General features: G+C 48.5%; 1 protein-coding gene and 1 long non-coding RNA gene across 2 annotated transcripts; one reads left to right on the plus strand and one right to left on the minus strand.

Moving 5' to 3' along the window:
• Positions 1 to 1332: 1332 nt before the first annotated feature.
• LOC116792394 (dnaJ homolog subfamily B member 6-like) lies at positions 1333 to 1963 on the minus strand. Its single transcript, XM_032699299.1, is given in 3 exon segments — positions 1333 to 1489; positions 1712 to 1777; positions 1779 to 1963. Coding segments are annotated over 3 exon segments (408 nt in total).
• An 11856-nt stretch (positions 1964 to 13819) lies between these two features.
• On the plus strand, positions 13820 to 15355 carry LOC116792455. Its single transcript, XR_004359132.1, has 2 exons — positions 13820 to 14464; positions 15059 to 15355. It is a non-coding gene; the product is annotated as an uncharacterized LOC116792455 (long non-coding RNA).
• The last annotated feature ends 7542 nt before the right edge of the window (positions 15356 to 22897 follow it).

Below are 22897 nucleotides of genomic sequence, written 5' to 3' on the forward strand. Positions count from 1 at the left end.
CTAATTTAACTTATTGCTTAATGTTAGTCCTTTGCTAACAACACTACCTCACAGGCTCCTTCAAAGCATGAGAGTCTGTTATTCCCATTTTACAGCAGAGGAAACAGATGCAAAGACCTGCCCAAACACAGGCAGCAATTGCAATCTGGATTAGAGTGAAAATGTCCCTGAAACTAGTTCAGTCTCCAGGGAGACATCAGTGGGTAGGGAAAGCTGGGAAATCAAGGGGATGTAGCGTGGGACCGAAACTAAAAGGCGTTGTAAGATTTTAAACGCCCAAGGTGATCTGGCCAAGCAAGAAACAAGGCTCAGCAGTTCGTGTCAGCACAGGGGAGGGCGGAAACGTGGGGTCTGCGTTCCTTAGCTCAGTGGAGGACGAAAGCAGTGTGCTGGCAGGCTGTGCAAGAAATGCATTGTGAACTGGCTCTTGCAGCTGTGAGCGAGACAATAAGGATGGTAAAGCACCATCTGAGTCCGCACATCCAGCTTTGCACAAAGAGGGAGCTAAAATCAGCCCCTGGAATCTGTTGGCTCATGGTTTGGATTTAGCTCTTTGTGTTTGAACAACTCCAAGCAGAGAGGGAATATAGGTTGTCCCAGTTCAAGAGCCAAATTTACCTTTTCCCTGCTCACTTTCAAGCCCTGAGCTACATAGTACTTCCCTCAGGGTCTTTTGTCATAATTTGCAGGGCATTCTCAAGAAAGCCCCAGTTTTCTTTTACAGTCTGAGGAATGATATTTTTTTCCTCCTTGGTTTTCCTATGCCATTCCCTCTCCTCTGTGCTCTGCATTTCCACGGAACCTCACCTACCTTCTTGCCAGTGTACAAACCTTTTTTTCAATGAATATGCATCTTCTGATAAACCAAAGGTAGGATATTATTCACTATATCTCAGGTTTATGTATGAGGGTCATGCAATACTTTATTCTTTCAGCTATTAGACTTCAACACTGGCATTTCAAAGAGTGGGAAGGGGACCTATAGCTTGTCATAGAGTTCTCTTACCTGTCCATGAACCAGCCTGTCTTCTTTTGCTATATTAATCAACTTGGTCTCTTTAGCAAACCAGCAAGGTTGCTTTCACAGGTATCTGTGATACCTATTAGCTGAACAAGCACTATCTATCACCTTATACAGGCTTAGTAGAGTCCCAGTCTTTAGTTTAGCATAACCGTATCTTTACCTATGAAGTGCTTGTTCCCAGCCATTGAAAAATCTGCATTGGTTGTGCCTTGAACTCAGCATTTATTAACACTGCTTGCAGTAGCTCCCATCTGTTGAGCTATGAGAGCATGTCTCACAGTTTGCAGTTAGTGCTTGAGCTGGCAACATTAAGAATTCAGGATCTCTGTCCCATTGATTTTCACAGACTTCAGCTGGCCATCTTCTTCCACTTCCTTTCTCTCATGCCCATTCTCAAGGATTGGCCAGGTGGTGATTGTCTTGCCATTGATCACTTTAGTATTGTTGTGGGACCATGTGGCCCAACTGTGGTTTCACTAAAGGTTTCTGTGACTGAATTCCATGGCATAAATGACTCCCTATAGGAAGTACATGGGCTGGAGCTTCCTCCTCTTCTGCTTGTGCTGGTTTTCACCATTGATTCTGATGTCGAAGGGGTTCTAGAAAATATATGCAAATGGATCCCTCCCTCAAAGAACTCTTCTTGATGGGAGAATACATGAGGAGAATGAAAGAAGCCATTGAAACCGTCCATTGACTCTGTTCTCCTCAACAGACTCGTCATACAGCAATTGCTTCTGAGGGTCAGATAAACTCGTGTGCTTCCAAAATTTCTTTGAATTTCTTCTCAGCTTCCTCCTTGTTCCTGAGGTTCTTATCGGACAAGTGCAGCCCTGAGGAGCTGAACTTGATGATCAAGTCCAGGATTATCCTGCATCTGTTTCTGTTCCCTGGATTTGCCGTTCCTGTGGGAAATACAATATCCTCACAGGGAATCATTGCATGAAGAGGTCTCCAAAGAAGTGCCAGTCATGAGAACTCATCTGTCCTGTAACACAGTGTCATAAACACCTACTAATATCAGCATGTGTTGCAGATCACTGCCCTCTTTTCCATTATCCCACACTTTGGGAAGGAGTCAAGAGCCGGCCAGACCAAAGAACATATGTGCAGCGTATGAGCTGGCGGCTGTCCTAACATACATCGTATGTGTGGGGGCCATGAAGGAAAGGGGCACCATGTCAGCCTGGAGAAATCAATGTGACAGAGAGAGGAAGGTGACTGAGCTGATGCATTGGGGAAGGTCTTTGTATTGCTGGTGTTCTCACTGGTCAGTGATGGGCCAGAGTAGGGAGGTGTTTGTCATATTTGGGCAGTAAAAGTTGCTGCAGGGAAATCTGGAGCTGGAGCTAATGGAAGCACAAGGCAGCAAAGGAGCTTGTGGTCCTGTGGGCTCGCCTCATTGGGGAGATGTTAGCTTTTGTCTCTTTGGCACAGAAGAAATTTTCTTAGTTACAGGGTGGTTGTGCCACATGAATTATTTTTCTGTAGCAATGGCAAAAGTAATTTGGGCCCAGCAGCAAGCTGCTGCTGCCCATTTCAACTCAGAGGGTTCTTTGCAATCCCAAGGCATCCCAAAGTGGTCTTCTATACTGAGGGGAGAGCTAAGGCTTCATGGCTCACTCACACTGTAGTGCTGTGCTTGAAATCTTCACCAAAGGGACTTGTTTATTTGGGCTAGTGGTTTTTTTAAGATTGTCCATTGGACTTGAAGGGGATCCAAGCTTACCACCCACAAGTCCCCAGAAGGTGCCAACAGCTCTTAGCCACTGCCAGCATGGTCCATGTGCGGATGCTTGGCAGAAATTTCAAGAGGAATTGCTGTTCCTACTCTCTGTTACCCAGAAGGGAAAATGGGACATCAGAAAAGTCTCGTGGAGAGGGTCCCAGGCCAGTTATCTACTGCAGAAAGTGGGACTGTGCATGGAAGGAAGGAGGTGACTCCGCTTTATGCTGTGTCTTTGCAAAGCATCTCCTCCCCTGTTTGCTTTTGATGATGAGAGCCCATCTCAGACTGGCTGGCACACTGGGTTTATCTGTCTTGGATTTAGTGCATCCTACCCATCTGAAAAGTAGGGAGTGGTTTTCTCCTGTCATCCCTGAATGGAGGATGCTCACTGCCTGTCTGTCTGCTGCCTGCAGCAGGCGTCAGAGATTAGCAGCCATTCAAGACAGGCCACTGCTGTGAGCAAAAAGGGTTTGCAAGGAAAAAAAGAAAGGAGAGGCAGGGAGAAAGGGAAATTGGACATGCACACACCAAGTAACTAGACCGAAATTATCCTGGCAGTCCCATCCCTAGAAACCAAGGCTTTGAAATGAGAAATGTTTTTCGTATCTTAAATCTCAAGTACAAACAATAAAAACCAGCCCAGACTGTGTTCTTTGAAGAGAAAGTACGAGTGACCTGAACAGTGGTTATCAGCAGCGTCATTAAGATAAACCCTTAACATGATTTTAAAGCATCCGAAACTGAAGGCAGCACTTTCAGATACTAACAAAATGGTCTGACATTGGGGATGAAAATCAATAGTAATCTGATGTCACTAAAAATACTCAAAGTGTCCCATGGCTGATGGAGGTGAGATTAGTGTAAATATTTGTATTCTAATCAGTGGCACGCGAGGGCTGGAGGCGGCCTTTCTGTCTATTTAATTAATGGAGTGGCTTTTTAAAAGGATCCTAATCATATGTGATTGTATCTGCTTATCAACATTTTTGCTAATTAGATGATATGGAGGCAGTCACTCTGCTAATTCCCTCATCCAAACAGCATATCCTGCACAGATAAAGTACAGTCTCTTTTTAATAAGAAACAATCATGAGACAGACTAACCTAATGGTGCTTATTATCCGAGGATCTTTGGGATTTTCTTTCTACCCACCCCTCCTTCCTTTTCCTTCATTCGCTGCTTCAGTATGCCAGATGGATGTGGATGCAGTAGTCCCTGTCCCCTGGTTCCCTGCTCCAGGCACTGCCATGTCCAGCCTGGCTCTTCCTTCTCAGCCAAACCTTAGGTCAGCAAGGGCAGAGACTGTCAGTCAGGTCAGATGGATGAGCAAAACACAAGACACCAAGCAGCAAATGTCCCAAGCTTTGGTCACCCAGACCACAGATGACCCCAACTGTGCAGCCTCAAACCCTGACCTTACTCTTGGCACCCCAATGAGCCCTAGTCCAGAAAGGATTGAGTGCCTCTGAGTTGTGAAAACATTTTCTATTATAATTTTTTATTTTTATTTATTACATAGATATTAGGAAAAATTTCTTCATGGAAAGGACTGTAGTAACTGGAACAGGCTGACACCTCTGGCAGTGGCTGAGTCACTATCCCTCAAGGTATTAAAAGCCATGTAGTTGCGGCACTGAAAAACATGGGTTAGTGGTGGTCTTGGCAGCACTGGGGTTAACAGTTGTACTCAATGATTTTAAAGGTCTTTTCCAACCTAAACAATTATATTGTTGTTGTTATTGTTTGTTATTATTATGTTTTCTTCTGTTTTAAAAGAGTCTGAGGGCAGAGGGCTTCTACATGAGTGGTTTCTCACCAGCCCCGTTGATTCTGTGGACAAGGCCGGGGTCCTTTTATCTAAGCCCAAACAAGTAAGAGACATTTGTTCCAAGTCTTCGACTATCCAAACAAACATGAGTCGTGCTTCCCTCCACCAGTCAACTGTCATCAGATGCCCCCCTGTGGGGCAGCCCTGTTGGGAGGGGACGCTGTGCTCACCCTCGGAGCCGTGTTCCCGGGGAGCACGGTCAGGAATGGGCACATTGGGCCGACCTCCTGCTGGGGCATAAGAGAGGGACCTGCTTGACGTTCAGAACAAGATTGAAAAATAAATAGCAAACCTGCCCTGAAGAATGTCTCCTCACCTCTCAACATACAAAAGCATGGCTAGGTCAGGAGTTTGCCTGCTGTTTTGCAGCTGTGAATGTTGAAGCAGAAAAGGTTTAAACGATATGGATTCCCCACTCTATGGGTACAACAGAGGATCAGCATGTTCTGTGCATTGATCCCATGTGTTGGGCTCAGCCCAAAGGTTGGCTGTGGAGTGGGAGATGGGATGGCTCTGTAGAGTGTTGGCTAGAGGGATGCCCAGATGCTGGGACACAGAGCTGAAAGAAGATCCAGGGAGCTCAGTCTTTATCCAGCTTTTCTGATACTCAGGTTGGGGTTTGAGACTAAACCAAGGTTCAGGCAAGAAGACAACCAGCTCTTCTGAGTGATAGTGGGGAAGCACAGGAACCTCACAAAACCTCTTTTTTGAGGTATGAAGTGAAAGAGGAGGCCTGGTCCTACTTAGCGGAGTCAATAGTCAGCCTGACAGGTTTTTTGTGTTAGATCTTCCCCACACCTGGGGCAAGACCTTGCTCCAGTCTTGGAAAGTCCAAATGCTGCTGTAACTTGTGTCCATGGACTCTGACCCCCCAGAATTCAGAGCACTTTGGTTTCATTGACAGGGTCAGCTCCACAGGTCATCTGCAGTATCCCTCAGCCAGATCTGGCTATGCTGAAAGGTTGTACTCAGCAACACGGTTGGCCATCCTTCCACCATCTTTGTCATGGTCCCCTGGCCCTCCATCCTCTCCATGCTACACTCATGAATTAATTCAATATGACCACTTTCCCAGAGCAGTTTCCCATTGCTAGTTCCATGACTGAGGGCTACGTCTTGAAAAGAGGAGGGACTTCTGAGCCAAGGATTGCAATGCAAGCCGGTGAGTCCTGGGGCTTAATGAGGCACTGCTTATCAGCAGAGTGTGCTTATCTGGAGCCTGCTGAGGGTGTACCTGCTCCAGCCCCATCGTGAGCGAACATGTTTTACCACCCAGTTGCAGGAGCCGGGAGCATGGTCAGATGGCACAGTTCAGCTTGATGTGTGGCAACTCGTGAAGCCGCAGCAACTTTATCACTTCACAACATTCCATACATAGCCACAGCCTTGAATCTTCTCAGGGGAAGAAAGGATGATGAGTTACTGTTCTGGGATTTTCTCTCTGTCTCCAGTCAGTGGGAAGTGGTATTGGAGCATCATTTAATAAACCAGAGGGGAAAAGCTGTAGATCAGCTTCTCATTATTTCAGTGCTGGCTCACGCCATCACTTGGGCTTGTGCCTGACAGTTCAGTGTGTTATTTGAGGCCACTCAAAGTATTCTGCAGAAATGATGCCACCCTTTTCTGAAAGTGTGGGGTTCGTCCAAAGGGGGAGGCCCGATTCCATTAGTAGCTTTACCAGTGCTAGTTTTATCTCAGTTTTAGGCCTGTTTGAGAAGAAGGTATTCTCTTTGGTCACTAGTCCCTGTTGAGAGCCACCACTCCAGCAGGGGAAACCTTCTGGAGATAGTTTGCTGATGTGGACCTCTGAAGTAAAGCAACTGTGGGTGGATAAATATGCACCAGTGGTGCTGCTTGCTGTGGAAGGGGGGAGTCCTAAGTGGTACATAACTTAGGTGAGGGTCCTGGTGATGTGCCATAGATCTGAAGCCCCTTGATTAAAAGAAGCAGTCTCTGTCTCTAGAAGGTAGGAGGGATGGTAATGGGCCATGTAAGTGTTGTCCTCCAGTATCTGCTAGTGTGTTATACCTACATCCAAGAAGAGGGGCCTGAACAACCCGTGTAGCATGGGGGGACTGATCAATTATGGATACTTTACTGGGAGTAAAGAACGGAGCAGAGTCCCTGCTAAAGCTGTCAGGAAGCCTGTTCTTCTCCTGGCTATGGGCACCTTATATATGAGGCTGCCAGGAACACTGCAATTTCCACACTGCCTCAGCAAAGGTTAGTCCGAGTTTATTGCTGAGATTAAAAGACTGGAGAATATAAATTGTAAATGTGATGACTTAAGAGCTCATAAATTCAGTATACAGTCCCCATTCCAGAGAGCTTACATGCAGTGCAGCCACACTGCCTTGGGCTCATGAGATGCCTTGCTCCTGTTGCTCAAACCCTACTCTCCAGAGAACCCTTCTGTCCTGCCTGGCTCCCATGCATCCGGCTGGAGATGCCATCCTGCCTGCTGCACACCGTGAGTTTGTTGCTTATGTACAGGCATGGACTCCCTGCCACTGCTTCAGCCCAGAAACCAGTGCTAGTGCGGACTAGCTTATGCCACTTGTGTTCCCCACCTTGGAGCTTGGTGGACCCCTGTAAGCAGAGGGCTGAGGAGAGCTTTTGGAGGAGTGGTTAATGTGTTGAGCTGATTCTGGTGTGAGTTGTATTAGTTTCCTACAGCTGGGTCATGGCTTCACTGAGTTGGTCCAGGACAAAGTTCCTTAAATAAATGCCTAGGTGTTGTAAGCACCTTTGTCATCACATGTTTTTTTCCTCTTTTCCTAGGAAGATGGAGAGCTGGAAACCAGCCTGCTTCTAGGATGTCCAGCCCACATCGAGGATGCAGCTTTTGGTCTGGGAGCCCTAACTGAAGCCCACTTGTGCATGCAGCACCCAGTGCCAACCTGCTGGGAGCAAAGCTTATGACACTGTCTGAGCAAGGAGAGCTGGAGACAAATCCTAGAAGGACACCAGAAGATGCCTGGGATGACTTTGTCCCAGTCAAGTGGACCAAGCCCCCAGAATGCAGTAAGTGTGGAGGGGGGTGGCTCGGCAGTTGGTTGGTGCAGACCTCGTGGATCCCCATCCTTGTGCAAGTGCCAGGGGTCAGTGCTGGGACAGATGTGCTTTTCGATGCCTCAGGGTAAGCCCCAGACTGCAATTGGCATGTTTGGGTCAGTGCCAAGTCTTCCTTTGGCACCAGGGTTCATTTTAGGGTCCAGCACAGGGGCCATTGGCAGTGCTTGCAATAATGCACATCAGCCTCTCGTGAAGCCAGTCCTCAAGTTCCTTCCATGTTTCTCTGAAGAAAGTGGTTTGGCCTCCAAGATGGTATTGCTGGAGGTTTCCCATTTCCCAAGGTCCAGGCCTGGAGCTGACAGTTTCAGCAGTGTTTTGTCTCAGGGATGGCTGTGTGTGCCCCAGCCCCTGGGAGCAGCCGGTAGGTACTGAGGGTGGTGGTACACCTGGTGTTTGCTCATTTCTCAGACCTTCTTTTAACAAATGAGCACAGGAAAAAGGGAGGTTATATTTTTAAAATAATTTTTAATTGCTGTAAAATCCACATTTCTGCTGTTCTGCTTTTGATGTGACTTGCAGTAGATGTTGGCATTGATGCCACAAGAGCACGTGCAAATGTAGGCTGTGTGTGCAGGTTTACTGCCTGGGAGCATGGTTGGGCCGATGAAGCTAAGGTGCACGCCCAGAGCAGTGGTCCTGCCTGAGCAGACTTAGAAACACACTGCATGTATTGGCCAAACCACTCTGCATTTTCCTACCCTGGCTGGAGTCTATTTGGCTGTGTTTTGGTCTGACAAGACTGTCTTCCCTTGCTTCCCTCCACCCAGACCTCTGAAACTTTGGAATTTCACCTGAAATGTTTGCCATTCCTCAGCGCCCCTTTATGTGACCCACCAGAACTGCCCTTTCCGGACTCGGTTCTGAAGCGGAGCAGAGATAACGTTTAACAGGCAAGAGCAGATGAGAAGGAGATAAAAGAATAAGGGGAGGGGGGGAAAGGAGGGAGGGGAAGGAGGAAGGCAGAGTATGTGGCTGCATGTTGTACCTGTGTTTATGCATAACAGGCACGCTTATCGATATCCAGATGTAAGCATGTGTGCAGGGTAATATCTCCTGAAACAATGGGCGCTGTTCGACCAGGGAGCGCTGCCGGAGCCTCCCTGTCAGATGCTGCCTTGTTATCAGGTTTGCAGCGGCGTTCCCATCTAATCGGGAATCATGAGCCCCGTGAGCCGCACCCGGGGTTTTCGGAGCCTCTCCTCCAGCCTTCTGCCCACTCTGCTCTCCGAGGAGGGAGGCAAGAGGGGACAAGAGGGGCCAAACATCGCCGGGGTGATACCCGCTGTATCTGGCCCGTCCACCCTCACACTTTGACGGGGATGTGGAGCTGGTGTTGGCGACCTCGTTAGGCGGCGATAGCAACGGTGTGACACTGAGGGCACGGCCAGCCTTGCAAGGAGAGAGCTGCCAGAACTGGGCAACAAAGTGCCCGCTTGTTCAATGTGGGACAGAGAATGTCAGAAGGACCAAACGGGCCACTTCACTCCATCTCTGTCTGAGGCAGGACAGGAGTTGGCTCTTGGGGATAGGGGTCTTTCTCTTTTATTTTCTTCACTGTTTTTAAGGAAGCTAGAAGAGCAAAAAAGGCTTATAAAACCGCTTCTTCCCCACCGCTCCCTAGCACCAAAACGCAATGACCACTAATCTTAGGTGGCTCATACTGCAAATAGCTCTGGAACTAATTAGTTGACAGTGTGGCGGTTGCTTGCCTTTTTCACCAAAATCAATTAAGAAAACGCACATTTCCCTTCTCCCCCGTCCCCCTCCCCGCGCCGCTTCACAGTGAGGCAGGAAAGAAGAGGCAGCGAGGACTGGGCGCTGCTTTCCCAGGGCTCCTGGAGCGTCAGGGTGGAGAGTGGAGCGCGGGAGCACAGTGAAAGGGGATTAACAAGGTGGAGGGAGAGACGCTGCTCGTTCTCCACAACAGGAGCGGGGATGCTCCCTGGGGACGGGTGGCGGTGGGAAAGCTTGATTGCCACATGCAGCCACGCTGTGCCGCGTTCCTCCCTCCCTCCGTCCCAGCTCCCTGAAGACCCCCGTGAATTGTCATTCCTTGCCAGTGCAGGGGGGGAATTGGCCATCGGGCTCTCAGAGCCTTTTTTATTTGCATGGCTAATGAGCCACTCCAGAAGGGGCTGCAAGGGAGAGGCAGGTGGGAATTTCGGCACTGTTTGCTTGCCAGCAGCGAGCGAGGGCAGAGGTGTGTGTTAAAAAGGGTTCAGCTAGAAATTTAGGGAGAAATTTTGCAGGAGGCAGCAGTAGGAATCTGAGTGGGGTCTCATGCAATTTTTAAGGCTCCTGGCCCTGGAGCTCCATGCCCAGGCAGGTAAAGGCAGGGAGAGTGCTGGAGGGGCTGTGGCTCCCTCTGCCCTGGGTTGGGTGGGGGGGCTAGAGTCTAAGCTGGGGCAATGTTTCAGCATCACACTGCTTCCCAAAAATCACAGCAAGAACAGGACCGCCCTCCATGCTTGTTCTTCTGGTTCCACTTCCAGATGGAAAAGAGAACCAGGTCTGAGGGAAACGGGTTGAGTGATGGCAGGGCTCTGTGAGCACGCAGCCCCCAAACACTCTTTTCAAGGAATGGGAGACAACTGTTCTTAGGACATGGTGTTGAGACACCTGGCCAGGCTGGGTAAAACCTCCTGAGCATTATTTCTGTAAATGCCTCCATTTGGTCCATATCACATCCTCCCATCTCTACTGAAATGCCCTTCTATTAATAAATAACTCCACTCTCCATTACTCCATCTCCACAACTCACGTTGAAGTAACTGGGAATTTGGGTTTGGTTTTATAGACATTAGAAATAGATTTTATCTTTATTAAGGGCTCTGTCTCCACCGCACCAACCTTTGCTTCATTGCACAGAGCAGAGCAGTGGCTGGAGCAGAGGAAGCAGGTTACTGGGCTGTGCTCAGGACGGGGAGAGGAAGGAGGACCTCTCCCTGGTTTTGGCCAGGGCAGAAGGGGTTTAAAAGGGCAAGGTTCTTCCCTGCGCATTGGTGACCTGTCAGTACATCTCTATAGCATGGTGTAAGGCTCTTGAGAAAACAAGAGAGAAAATTTGAATGAAGAATATTTAAGAAATTGTGAATCTGAAAGATTTAGTTCTCAAGGCTTTGTTTGTTTTTTCTTTGTGGTGTCTTGGGAAATACCTATCAGGAAACCTCCCCAAGTGCAATCATGGTGCTGAGCCACCACATAAATTTGGGGAAGATTTTCTATTTCTAAACTGTGGGTTGCAAAACAATCCCTGGAAAATATTTGAGTTTTGAAGTGCATTGGTTGGTCGTGATTGGGCAGGGAAGTCACAGGGCAGCATTTTTATCCCTGGCTTGGACGGCAGCATGGTTTCTGGCATGGAAATCAGTGCATGTAAATTAGAACTGTGGTTTTGATGAATACTATCATATATGGATTGGAAGCTGATTTTCCAAGAGTAGTCATGCCAGGAAAACTTGTGCTCTCACACAGCCCCAGGCAGCAAACACAAGTGACACAAACATGGTGAGGGTAAGTTCATTTACAACTGTGACTGTTCAAAAAGTATTTCTAAAATTTGCCTTCCCTGCTGTTTCTCCCCCTGTCCCCCCTTCCTCCTCCCCTTCCAGCTATGCCAGAATGAGCTAGGAGGTTTGGTATCCAGCCTTACACAGCGGCTGGTGCTGGGCTGGTGGGGATCGGCGCCACGGCCGTTGCGCACCTGGGCGCAGGTAAGTCTCCGGCAGGGTGGGGACTGGATTCCTTCCCGGCCCCTCTCAGCAAACAGCTCCTGCCCCGGAGCCCTGCGTTCCTCTGCCCTTATCTCCCTGTGCAAGGCAAAGCTATAAATGTTATTGGCCATGAAGTTATTCATCCCCTTCAAAGTTACGCATATGCAAAACAGGCTCTCCTGCTGGAATGGGAGCCTTCGTACCAAGTGTGAGTGTTTAAAGGTGGGTTTTTTTAAATGAAAATCTCTAAGAAAGAAGTGCATTAACATATAGCAACATTAATAGTACTAGATCTGTATAAACTTAATTATGTATGTTACCACAAGTAAACAACCACACTATTTCTTACAAGGTAAATATACTATAGCTCCAGGGATGGCTACATTGAGGTGCAGAGCAATGGCCCAGCTGGTCCATGCAGTTGGCAGTGGAGAGAATAAGGAGGAGCTTGAGTTGGGACACAGGTCCTCCCTTCGTCACTCAGAACTCAGCCCCTTGCTGTCCCTTTCCCAGGGATGTGGCATCAGTCCGGCCCCTGAAGTGTTCTGCTGGCACACAGCAGCCTCCATCCCAGTTGGATGCCCTGATAGTCCTACCAGAGCAGCACACAGCAGTAAGGGCTGTCAGCAGAGAATTTCAAAGCTCAGAAGATCCCACTGCCTTCTTCTGGGAGTTTATAAAATTCATTCAGGTTCATACCTGTTGTTGTTTTAAGCTCATTCCTTTCTGAGGAATGGCTCAGCGCAAGAAAGAAAAGTAGCTGTTTTAGCTTTCTCATAACTAGGAGAATTCAATCATATAAAGAGTGGGAGATCTGTTACATCTCTCTGACCTCTGAAGCTGGAAGAAGCCATTCCCCCATATATGGCATGTCTCCTATTTTATTAGATTCATGCACAGGCTGTATCAGCTGTTCCCTGTTTTTTCCCCCACTCTAACTGTTGATGGCTCAGACCAAGACCTTTGCAATGTTTCAAGCCAGCTGAGCCTGGAAACCTCTGGATGATCCAGGCAGTGGTTCCAAATCACTCTGTCCCATCCACTTCCCATCTCCTGCTGCAGGGCAGCTCTCTGCAGAGGGTGGCAGTGCCAGGGTGAAGCGATGTGGAATGGGGCTTTTTGAGGAAGCAAATGTGAGACCCTGGACAGCTTCTGTCCCCCATCTCAACATCCACGGCCCAACATCAAACATGTCACTGCAGCCTGAGCCCCCACGGGCCTGATGGAGGAGCAAAAAGAGAGGACTGGAGGCAGCAGATCCTAATCTTTATTAAATAAGAACAAAGCTTATGCCGGCTAATGAGAAAAACAAACCGATGAAAGATCCGGCGAGCTCCTCAGAAGGACACAAGAAATTCTCTCTGAACAAGAACAGGCTAAAAATATTCCTGAATATTTATTTTGCTGGCAGTGTCTTCACAGGCTCCAGATTTGATGCCGCCTCTTTGGGGATTGGCATGGCCGTCACAGCGATTTCAGAGGAGGGTGCTCCAAACTCTGCATGACACCCAGAGTCACAGCAGAAACAGCCCTGCAGCCAAGACATGAGAGCGTGAACTGCCTCAGCACTGTGAGATGATGGCCAGTCCCTGCACACCTCTGTTTCTCTACAGGCAACAGGGTGTTTTACCATGGGTTTACATCCCTCACCATCTTGTTTGGAGTCAGTGTGTAAGAGCCAGAGATGCTGCAGGTATTTTTCTCCAGTTTCATTCCCCTTCTTGACACAGGTCCCTGTGCATGTGGTGCCAAGGCTGCTGTCACCAAGGCTTGCATTGATGCTGAGCATCCTCGGCATCACAACTTCAGACACATCAGGAACAACTGGCAGGAAACTGGAGACACTAGTGATCTTATCCAGCTTGAGCCCACAATGTTCCCCCAAAAGATCTCCATCACCTGCTGGGCCTTGCCAACTTCACATCTCCTCCCTGCAGCAAGCCACAGCCTAAGCAGTAATCATCAGCAAAGATATGGGCATCGTTTGCAAGCAAACCCCAAACCACATGAAGCTGCCCAGATTTCAGCTTCATTGTAACATGTAGTGTTACAAACTCCAAAGCCCAGACCACGCCCTGGGAAACCACCAGGGCAGGGCGTGTTTCAGGAGGTCGTGATCAGCCCAGCATGGGCTGTGAACCCCAGAGAGTACATCTGCACCCACACAGGAGTTTGCAGAAATTCAGTCAGCCTGACTGTTTCGCATCTCATCTCCTGCCCTTCCCACTGGCCCCTAAAACCCCTGTCCAACCTGTTGTCTCCAGAGATGTTTAGCAGGAGGTGATGCCATTACAGCACTGGGTCAGACTACCCAGCTGGGACAGGCAGCTGTGGGGGCTGCTCCAAAATCAACTCCCAGCTTCACAGCTGCCCCCACTCTCCTATATAGGCTGAGCCCCAAACATTAACATTGAGTACCACTGACCTTGGCTGAAAACATTGCTTCTAAAGGCAAAAGCAATGCAGTGACAAGGCCTGCAGTTCCTCCTCCGCTTCTGCTGTCGCTGACCATGAAACTTCAGCCTCTGCCCTGTTAATGTATTGTGGCTGAACTTGCTGCCAACGGGTCAAAGGGAACATAATTTACTCGGGCTTTGATGCATTTGATACAGTTTGGGGTGAAAAGGGAGAGGGGGAGGACAGGAGACGAAGGGAATAAGCAGTGGCAGGGAAGGAAAGAGGTTGACTGTTTGCATGGGAACTGGATTAGTAGGAAGATGACAGAGCCATTTTCTAGCCAAGAGGGATTTAGCGATAACCAAGAGGGTTTTGACTGGAGTGGGGGCTCCCTGTGCTCAGATCAGTGTGTGGGTAGGAGGCAGCCTAAGCGTTTGTCTGCAGGGCACTTTTTATCTCTTTCCCTGATTAGGAGATTGGGCAAGGGGAGGGAGGTGTTTGTATTCTGTATTGCCTGAAGAGTCCTTATACTGCTCAGGCAGGACCATGGCATGGTCACAGTTCCCTTCCTGGCAGCTAGCTCTCATCGTGTTTGCATCTCCTTAACACTCTCCTCATCTTAGACCCTTTACCAGCTGCATCATGAAGCCTCCCTCCCTATTTTCCTGCTGGAAGGAAGCTATAAGGCATGGAACAGGTAAATGTGGTACCACAGGTGGCTTTAGTCGATAGAGGAATGGAGACACCAGTTGGTGCCTACGCTCGGAGCACAGGGAGCTCACAGGCATTGAGGATGGGCTGAAATCAGGGGAACACGGCCCTTCCCTCACATTGCTTCTGGCTGTGCTTTTTCACAGCAAGCTGGTCCAGCTCAACTCACCAGCCTTGCCCCCACTGGTGCTGTGCAAACCCCAAAATATCATATAAAAACTCCCATGCTCTATCCTCCTCACTCCTCTAGCCACCACCTTGCAGCAAGTCAGGGGCCATCATGTGCCTCTCAGTGTAGGATTTTCCACAGGTATCTAAGCTGTATCTTGACTACAGGCTTCGGGGCAGGATTGAACTAAAAACAGGAGCCAGCAGCTTTTGCAGAGAGCCCCTCCTGATGGCAATGCTTCTGGGCCACCTCACACACCTCACTGGGCTTGGGCCAGTCTAATGCTCTCAAACACAGGTTGCTTCCCCCTTTTTTTTGTGGCAGGAAATAGAGGAAAAGGGCAACATCCCTTGTGAGAACCTAAATATTTTACTCTCCTGCTTTTGTCCTGACTGGCTGGTGTTTACACAGGGGCGAAGAGGCCGGGAGGAAGCGAAGCAATGTGGCTGCTGTGGTTTCAGTTCTCACTCCACCTCGCTACTGAGAAACTGGACCTGTGGTTTGGTTTGTGGGGGGGGAAAGAGGAATGGTCCTTGGATCCAATCCCCACTGGGAAGGCTCTCTCAGTCCCACAGACACACCAGCAACACTGATGGGGACTGGAGGAAGAGGAGAGAAAACCAGCCCCGATAAACCCCACTCCAGCAGCTCCTGGTGCATTAATATTCACCACAGAGCGAGGGGTGTAAATTCACTGCTATCTCCTCAGAGTTTGCCGTTTATGCCGTTCATTTCATACATAGATGTCACTACTGCCTTATGAGCACTCCTTCAAGCCAGCCGCTTAAATGGACCCAGTGCATTATAGTAATGGAGTAACTGTATAAAAACAATGAAATCCAATCTCTTTAAACTGATTTGATGTCTGCCTGAACCACAACATTTCCTGCTAATGGCTTCCTTCATTTTGTAACCGTGATCTCCACCTGATCAGATTACAGCTGTTTTTAATTACAAAGCTAATAGAGTTTGTAGGCAGTGTCAGGCAGACGGCGCATGCCTGGGGTGGGCACAGGGTGGAGGGGAGCTGGTGGGGGCTCTTCGTGACTCTGCTAACACACTCAGCCCATCAAGCTGACTGTCAAAACACTGGGAGCAGGGGGCAACTAGGAGGGACAGTGGTGTTTTTCAGTGTGGAGCCAGCATGCTGCTCTCCAGGTCAGTCTGCATGACAGCAGACAGCCTTGGGTTGTGCTCCTGCTCCATGTTCTTGTCACCAGGCCGGGCAGCTGGTGATGCCCAGGAGATTCAGGGCATGTTTGGTGCTCCTGCAAGGCAGGTGTCAGGGTCACAGGAAGGCATGAGAAGGGCAGAGAGAGCTTTTCTTGATGAAGGAGTGTAAAAAGATCAAAGGAATTAAGAAAGAAAAGAAAAAAATACCAGAATAGGAATGCATGGTGCCATTTGACTTCTGCAACTGATGGGGCAGGAAAGAGCATTGCAGATAACTGACAGTGGAAAAAGCCTTTGAGATTGATGTCTTTCTTATGGGATAGTGCAGTCAGCTGCAGTGTCTGCATCCTCTGCCCTCAGCTCAGGCAGAGAACCCCCAGGGATTGTGTCCATGGCACAACCCTGTCCCCAATGGCCCTGTTTAGTCCAGCGGTTCATTTGTGTATTGATTGCTTCATCTCTCTGGGTTAGGGGCATGGATCAGCATAGCTGCAGGGAGAGGAGCAGTTTGAAAGAGCTGCTCCCAAGCAGTGCTGGCCAGGGACATCTGTATCCAGCAGAGCGTGTGCATGTGCTACAGGCAAGCCCCTGTTTGACTCTCTGATGGTGACAAAAAACTGTGTGTGTTACAATGGAGCTGAGTAGCTTGTGTTGATGTTTAGGATTCAGCTGAGGTTGTGTTCAACTGAAGCTGGTTGAAAAATCTTGGCAGAGAAACAGCAGCACCTCCCTTTTGTACCGCCCTGTCCTGCCATGTCCAATCTGTTTCCTGGGTTGGTGGAGCTACTCTTGTCTGCCAAAGCACAATGCCAGGCAACTGAGATGGCTCGATGGTGAGCAACCCGCTTACAGCAGCTAGGGAAGGGTGGGAGCAGGTGGGTGGAGCACCCCAACTCAGCCAAGCCTCTGTGGAGCTGTTCCCAGGGTGTGACCTGCTCAGTTAGCCCTGCTGCAGGGGATGCTTGTCCCTTGCTGTTGCAATGCCAGAGCTGCACATGTCAGGTTACTCACCCAGCCTTGTAAATGATTTAGGGTCCACATCAAGAGCCCATCAATTATGTACTCTGGGACTTAATTATTTAGCTTGACAGGAGTCTTTCCCCTTAATTTCATTGTCTTCTTGGTCTCCCATTTCACAACAGAGCTGTGGATGCTCTGCTGGGAAGGGTGCACTGTCGCGTGTTTCTGCTCCTACACAGTGTTGCTCAAACTCATGTTTCCCCCTTTTCTTAGTGAATGAGGAAAACAAGACCCAGACATGATTCCAGGGCAAGGTGAGGGTCTGGGCCCATGCGCCATCACTGCTGTGCTCTGCCCTTGAGTTGTGTGAGGGACTGGACTCTGACACTGGTCTAAGTGAGCAAATTTAGGAGGTTTCGGGGATGCTGTAGGTGAGGTGGGTATTGGCATGAATTTTTGTGATTTCCAAAATCTTTTCTGTTGCCTGGTCACCAACCAGCAAACAGAGAAGAGGGTTCCAGAAGCCGTTCCAGAAGCCATTCCAGCAGCCCTTGCGGGTGCTCCCTGGCAGCACTGGGGATCCTGCTTGGGGCGGTGCCTGCCCGTCACACTGAGAGCCATCAGCGCTGTGCCATCATTCAAGTCAGCACTTTACTCCTCTCCACCCCCTTGCTCTTTTCTTCTCGTTCCACCTCTTCCTTTATCTGAACTTTTAAACTCCATGTCTGTTGCAGATTTTTACAGTAACTCAAGCCTTTGAGAGTTGTTAATGCTGGCACTGTTTTCACAACGACATTAATATGCACTGCATAAATGCCGACTGTCAGAAGTCGGTCACTGCTGCCGGGAGGCTGCAAGTCTTGGCAGCCACGGGAGAGCAGAGGCGAGGACATGGCCATGCTCGAGGGGCACAGCTCAGGCAGGCAAGGCCCCAGATTTGACAGGATTTCCTCTCCACGCCACATCTCGCTGTCTTGATATGCCTTTAAATGTGTTTATTTTGCAACCCTTAAAAACTACCTTTTCCTAAAATAAACAAAACTAAGACCAGGAGTCTAGGGTTTTAAAGCAACCCTACGATGACAAAGCAGTGTGTGCAGATCAGTTGTCACCAGCAACTCTACAATAACAAAATAGTACATGAAACCCATACAACGCTCTAAAACAACGTCTATGGGCATGCAAGGAAGGAAATATGTTTTCCAGTGTCGAGCTCAACAAGAGTTTGTTCTGCAGTAAACTCGGGGGTCAGAAGGAGGGTGTAAGGACCAAAACACCTTGAGTGGTGTAACTTTATTGTCACACAGCAGGCAGGGTCGTGGGACACGCGGCAAACACCACTTCGTTAGCGTGGGGTTTAACAGTCTGGAAAAGGAAAAGAAAGCGAGGTTTTGCGATGAAACAGGAAGTTCCTCGAATCCTGGAGCCTTTGAAGAATTGTCAAAGGAATGAGAAGTCTGAATGTTTGAAAAGGCTCTGGGTTGTGGAGCCAGAGGGGGCAGGGGGACACAGAGAGGGAGGCATCAAGCACAGACCTTCTCCAGTTCCACACTCTACCCTTTGTTCCCCTTTTCTTTTTTCTCAAATTAATAGACTTTTTTCATTGCTTGATTTTTTTTTTCTCTCTCTCTCACACACACACACACTTTCTGAGGTTAGCAGGAGTTTTCTTATAGTTTGAGCAAAGTCCCGAGCCTACCCCGTGCCCTTCCTGGCATGGCATTCCACACCTTAGTGCAGAGCAGGACGTGGAAGTAGCTCTATGATCCAAGCTCTGCTCATGCATGACGCACAAACCATTTTTTTGAGGAAGTGTTTTGGGAGTTTGAAAAGTCCTGGTTAGCTCCATTTTTTGGAGGGTTTTTTTCCTTTTTTTCCCTTTTGTTTTTTTTAATTAATTTCTTTCTGCCCCTTTTTTTTTTTTTTTGCTCGTGGCGTTTCTGTGTGGTGGCAGGAGCAGATGGGCAATGCCTCTGCTTCTCATAGTGCCTGGTCAGATGAGTCACCAAAGAAAATTTCTGTATGATTTCCGAAATATTTTCTTAGCACTTGAAATACAAATATGCTGCAAAAGGGTAGTTCAGTGGCTTAGTTATTACTAGAGGGAACCTTGTTGCCACAGAACTGGTGATAGTGATGATAGAGATGATGATGATGATGGTGATGATGATGATGATGAAAGGCTGGTCAGGGCTTGAGTTTAATGACCTGTTGTATGCCAGGGACTGCACATAAGACCTGAGAGAGATTTTCTGCCAGTTGAAGGCATCAGGAGGATGCCCAGTGCTGGAGGGATGCCTGCAGGCATGTATCCACAGGGAATGGGTTTCATTTACTTGCAAGCCCAAGGTGAGGAGGACCAGCTCTTTCTTCTTGTCTGCTGAGGGAAACAGGATCTGCCCTTCTCAGGGAAAAACTGCTGGAGATGAGTTGCCTTTTCCTCTTGCAGGGTGCCCTCCTCAGTGCCCAGAAATGGCAAGACGAGCACCAAGGTGGCTGAGAGGGAGCACCCAGCTGGTCTGCAGAGAGGGTGAGCCTGGTGAAGGGAGACTGGAGGGAGAGCCAAGAGACTGTCATGACACTGTGCTTTCCTCTGTGCTAATTGTACGCTTGGGACCAAATTTAGACTGGTGTAGCTCTGCTGAAGTCACCAGGGATTAATTTGGCCTCTAGTGGCTCCATTGTTTTAGCTAAATGAGTCAGAAGAAGCAGCCTATTCTTATCTGTGCACAGTGGGGCAGTGGCAGTAATAGCTCAGCGAGGCAGACCCCAAAAGCAGCATGACTAGGACCTGGGATTGGAGCTTCCACGAGACGAATGGGGCTGTAAGAGGAAATGTTTTGACATTTGGGTTATAGATGGAGGCAGGCTCAGCGTGGGTGCACTAGTGGCGCTCACCGCTGCTGCAGGCAGAGGGGAAGGGGGCTGTCAGGTTCCCTGAATATTCGGTGGTGCCGTTTGGAGTTCCTCAATTCTTAGGCCACCGGAGAGGGAAGCTGTGGCTCTGGAAGGGGCACGTGGTGTCAAAGGGGACTTCACACCACTTCCCAGCCCGGTGAGAAAGGGAGCCCAGGCTGGAAATGTCCAAAAAGCACCGTCTGCATCCCTGGGCTGCTTGTGCATCTGCCTGCATCTGGGTGCGGGGAAGGAGTGGTGGAGTGAAGCACAGGCTTGCAAAGGGCTGGAACAGGAGTTTTGGGCACAAGTTTTGACTGCTGGCCCAAGGCAGCATGCTGGTTTAGTGTGTTGTGAATTCCCTCAAACTTCTGGGAAATCGAGGATGATTTGGAAAATTGCGATTTTTCCAGCCCATGTTCAGTACGAGCTGTTTCCAAGCAGAGAGGTATTTGCTGGATGGACTGTGGGAACTGTGTGCCTTACCCAGCCAGCATCCAGCCTTGTGGCATGCAGTTTTGGAGAGGAAATGGAGCAGGCAATGGAGATGAAACTGTTGTCCCCCTTCTCATGCCTGTTGCTGCACCCAGTCTCCCCTTTTCATGCTGTATCCACTGGGCAGATAAGCACAAAACTTCAGACTCCAAGGCTGTCAACCTGGCACGTTTTTCTCTTTAAAGCGATTACAAAGGGAGATCTCTTCTGAAGATGGAGATTAACAATAGGTAGGAAGACCTAATAGAAGCAGACCTGGAGCCTTGCTGCTCCCAGTACTCCTGCAACTCCACAGCTTGAGCCGGCGCATTCCCAGCGTCCGGGGCCGGATAATAAGCAGAGCCACTGCAGCTATTCAGGAGGCTCTGACCCTGGCTAGGTAACTACATAATGAGCCTGTTTGAATTGCTCCCGTCCCTGCCAAAGGGGTGGGATCGGGGGATGCTTTTGTTTGCAGTAATGAACCTGTAATTATGCTACATTTCTTGGTTTTAGCCACATTTTTTATGTGTGTGTTGTTCTCTTTGTATTGACAGATTTATGTCTAGGATACTCTGCTGCACCACCAGCCGTACGGCACTGTGTGGAGACTGTCTGACTGTCGTCTCGGAAAGGTGTGGGGGAGGGGGGGGAGGAGAGAGGTCTTTGCACTACCTCAGTCCCTGACGGGTTAAATAAATGTATTAAAATTAATAAAACCGGCAGAAGGGTTGCCTTTTCAAAACTCCCAGCGTTCAGCAAGGTAAAAAAAAAGAAAAAAAAAAATCCTTTGAGCTCCATGTGAATTAAAATTAAAAAAAAAAAAAAAGTAGGGACCGAAATAAATAAATAGCACACACCAGATTTCAGCTCCAAGGCGCTCAATGAAATTAGACTTTGAAATGCAAGGATTAAGCAGGGTAGGTGACAAGGTAACTTTGTTAACAGGCTAATCTCTTGCCTTAACAGAGACAGGGGATTTACATGTGACTGCACAAAACTGCTATGGTCTCTTTTCCAGCTGGAGATGGTAGGAAGAGGGCAGGAGGAGATGGGACAGAGTTGGATATTTTAAGTCATTTTAAGATGGGTTTAAACTGCCTTTTTTTTTTTTTTTAGGTTTGTTTGTGAGGTTTTTAAGCAAGTCTGCATGGAAACGTGTCACCAATAATCAGCTGTTTCCAAACGGTTCAGGTAGGGTATGATGAAGATGTCACAGGATGATGAATAATTGAGTAAAACCATTTGTGGTGCCATTTCTCCCTGAATGGTTTTATTTGCTGACTTATAAAAAGCCAACCAGTATCATGGGCCTACTGAAAATTTACATCAGGACTACTTTGCCCTGAGTCTTCCTCTGGATTTCAGCACTTCTTCACCAAGGAATGTGGGAAATATAAATGCAGGGTTCTTTTTTATAAATGGCCCCTCTGTTCCTTGGGTGGGAGGGAAGGAAATTAAAAAATAGTAATGAAAAAATTAGCGCTTTAGGTCTTTACATTTCTATCTGTTACTAAAGTGAAACAGTGATGGGCAAATGAACCTGAAATGAGACCCGGATCCCCCTGTGTGGGTTTGTAGCATGTAGTACCCACTTCTCTGTGCCCAGGGTCCACCCCTGCCATCCCTCCCTGCTGCAGCAGATAGAGTGCCCCTCGCTTTTTCCATTTAACTCTTTTGAGTGTCCGTGTGGATCTCCATGGTGAACCAGGGGAGATGTGGGGAAGCAATCAGGAATTCAAACCTTACCCAGGCTTCTCTGTTTCTGGATAAAAATGACAATGAGAAAACCATCTCCTCCATAGGGTTCATCTGAAATTCAACAGAAAACAGCAGGCTGAGCATGTTCTCCAGTTTTAAATAGATCTGGTGAAAGTATTTATCATGTTGGATGTGTTGCAGCATTTCTGGGGTATTTGTGGTGGCTGCAGGCAGAGGGACTGATTCTGGAAGGAAACTTGGTGTCAGATCCCCAGCCCATTTACAGATTCATGTTCTGGACCATTTCTGGATAAGATTTTGGCTTTTTGAATGGGTGAAGATGATCTCATCTATAAGGGCATGGAAACAGAGATCCTAGTGAGGGAGGCTCTGTCACTGGGGTAGGGGAAAGTTGCTTTTCCCTTTGCTATGATGCCTGGGTAGCAGGAGGGAAGACAATTTCACGCAGAAGGGCTGTGCACCTCAGTTGAGTATGACTGTTCAAACATTTCCAAACTATCATTCCAAAGAGTCTTGTCTACTAATGCTGAAATTTTTTTTTTTTTAAAATTACGTTGTGGAGCATTAACTCTCAGGGTTGCTTCCATGCCTGTGTTTCAAGCTGCCTTTGCAGGAAGGTGAGTGTAAAGGCTCAGCAGTCCATCTGCCCAAAAAAGCCAAGGCCAGCTTGCCTGTGGACATGCCTGCAGGTCATGGAGCCAGTGGGACTACAGGTCTGAACTTCATGGTGTGGTGGGAGAGGAGGTGGAGGGACAGGAAAAAGATGTCATACAGCTTGGCAGGTCACCTCTTCCCCTGGGTAGCCATCTGACTCTCCAAAGAAAATGTTTTAAGTTTGGGCTGAGCTGAGTAAACCTGAGAGAAGAGCTGCTCCAAGCCCAGCCGTGACTTGAGTCTCCTCTGCCCCTCAGCAGGGATAGCCAGAGCACATCCTCTGCACAGCCTTTGGGTGACAACGAAACTTGGTTTGAGATTGCACAGGGGCCATGCAGGCAGCTATGTTCCAGGTCCTAGCAGGGCTCTTCG

Source organism: Chiroxiphia lanceolata, chromosome 11 (genome assembly GCF_009829145.1).
Source record: "Chiroxiphia lanceolata isolate bChiLan1 chromosome 11, bChiLan1.pri, whole genome shotgun sequence".
Classification (NCBI taxonomy): Eukaryota; Metazoa; Chordata; class Aves; order Passeriformes; family Pipridae; genus Chiroxiphia; species Chiroxiphia lanceolata.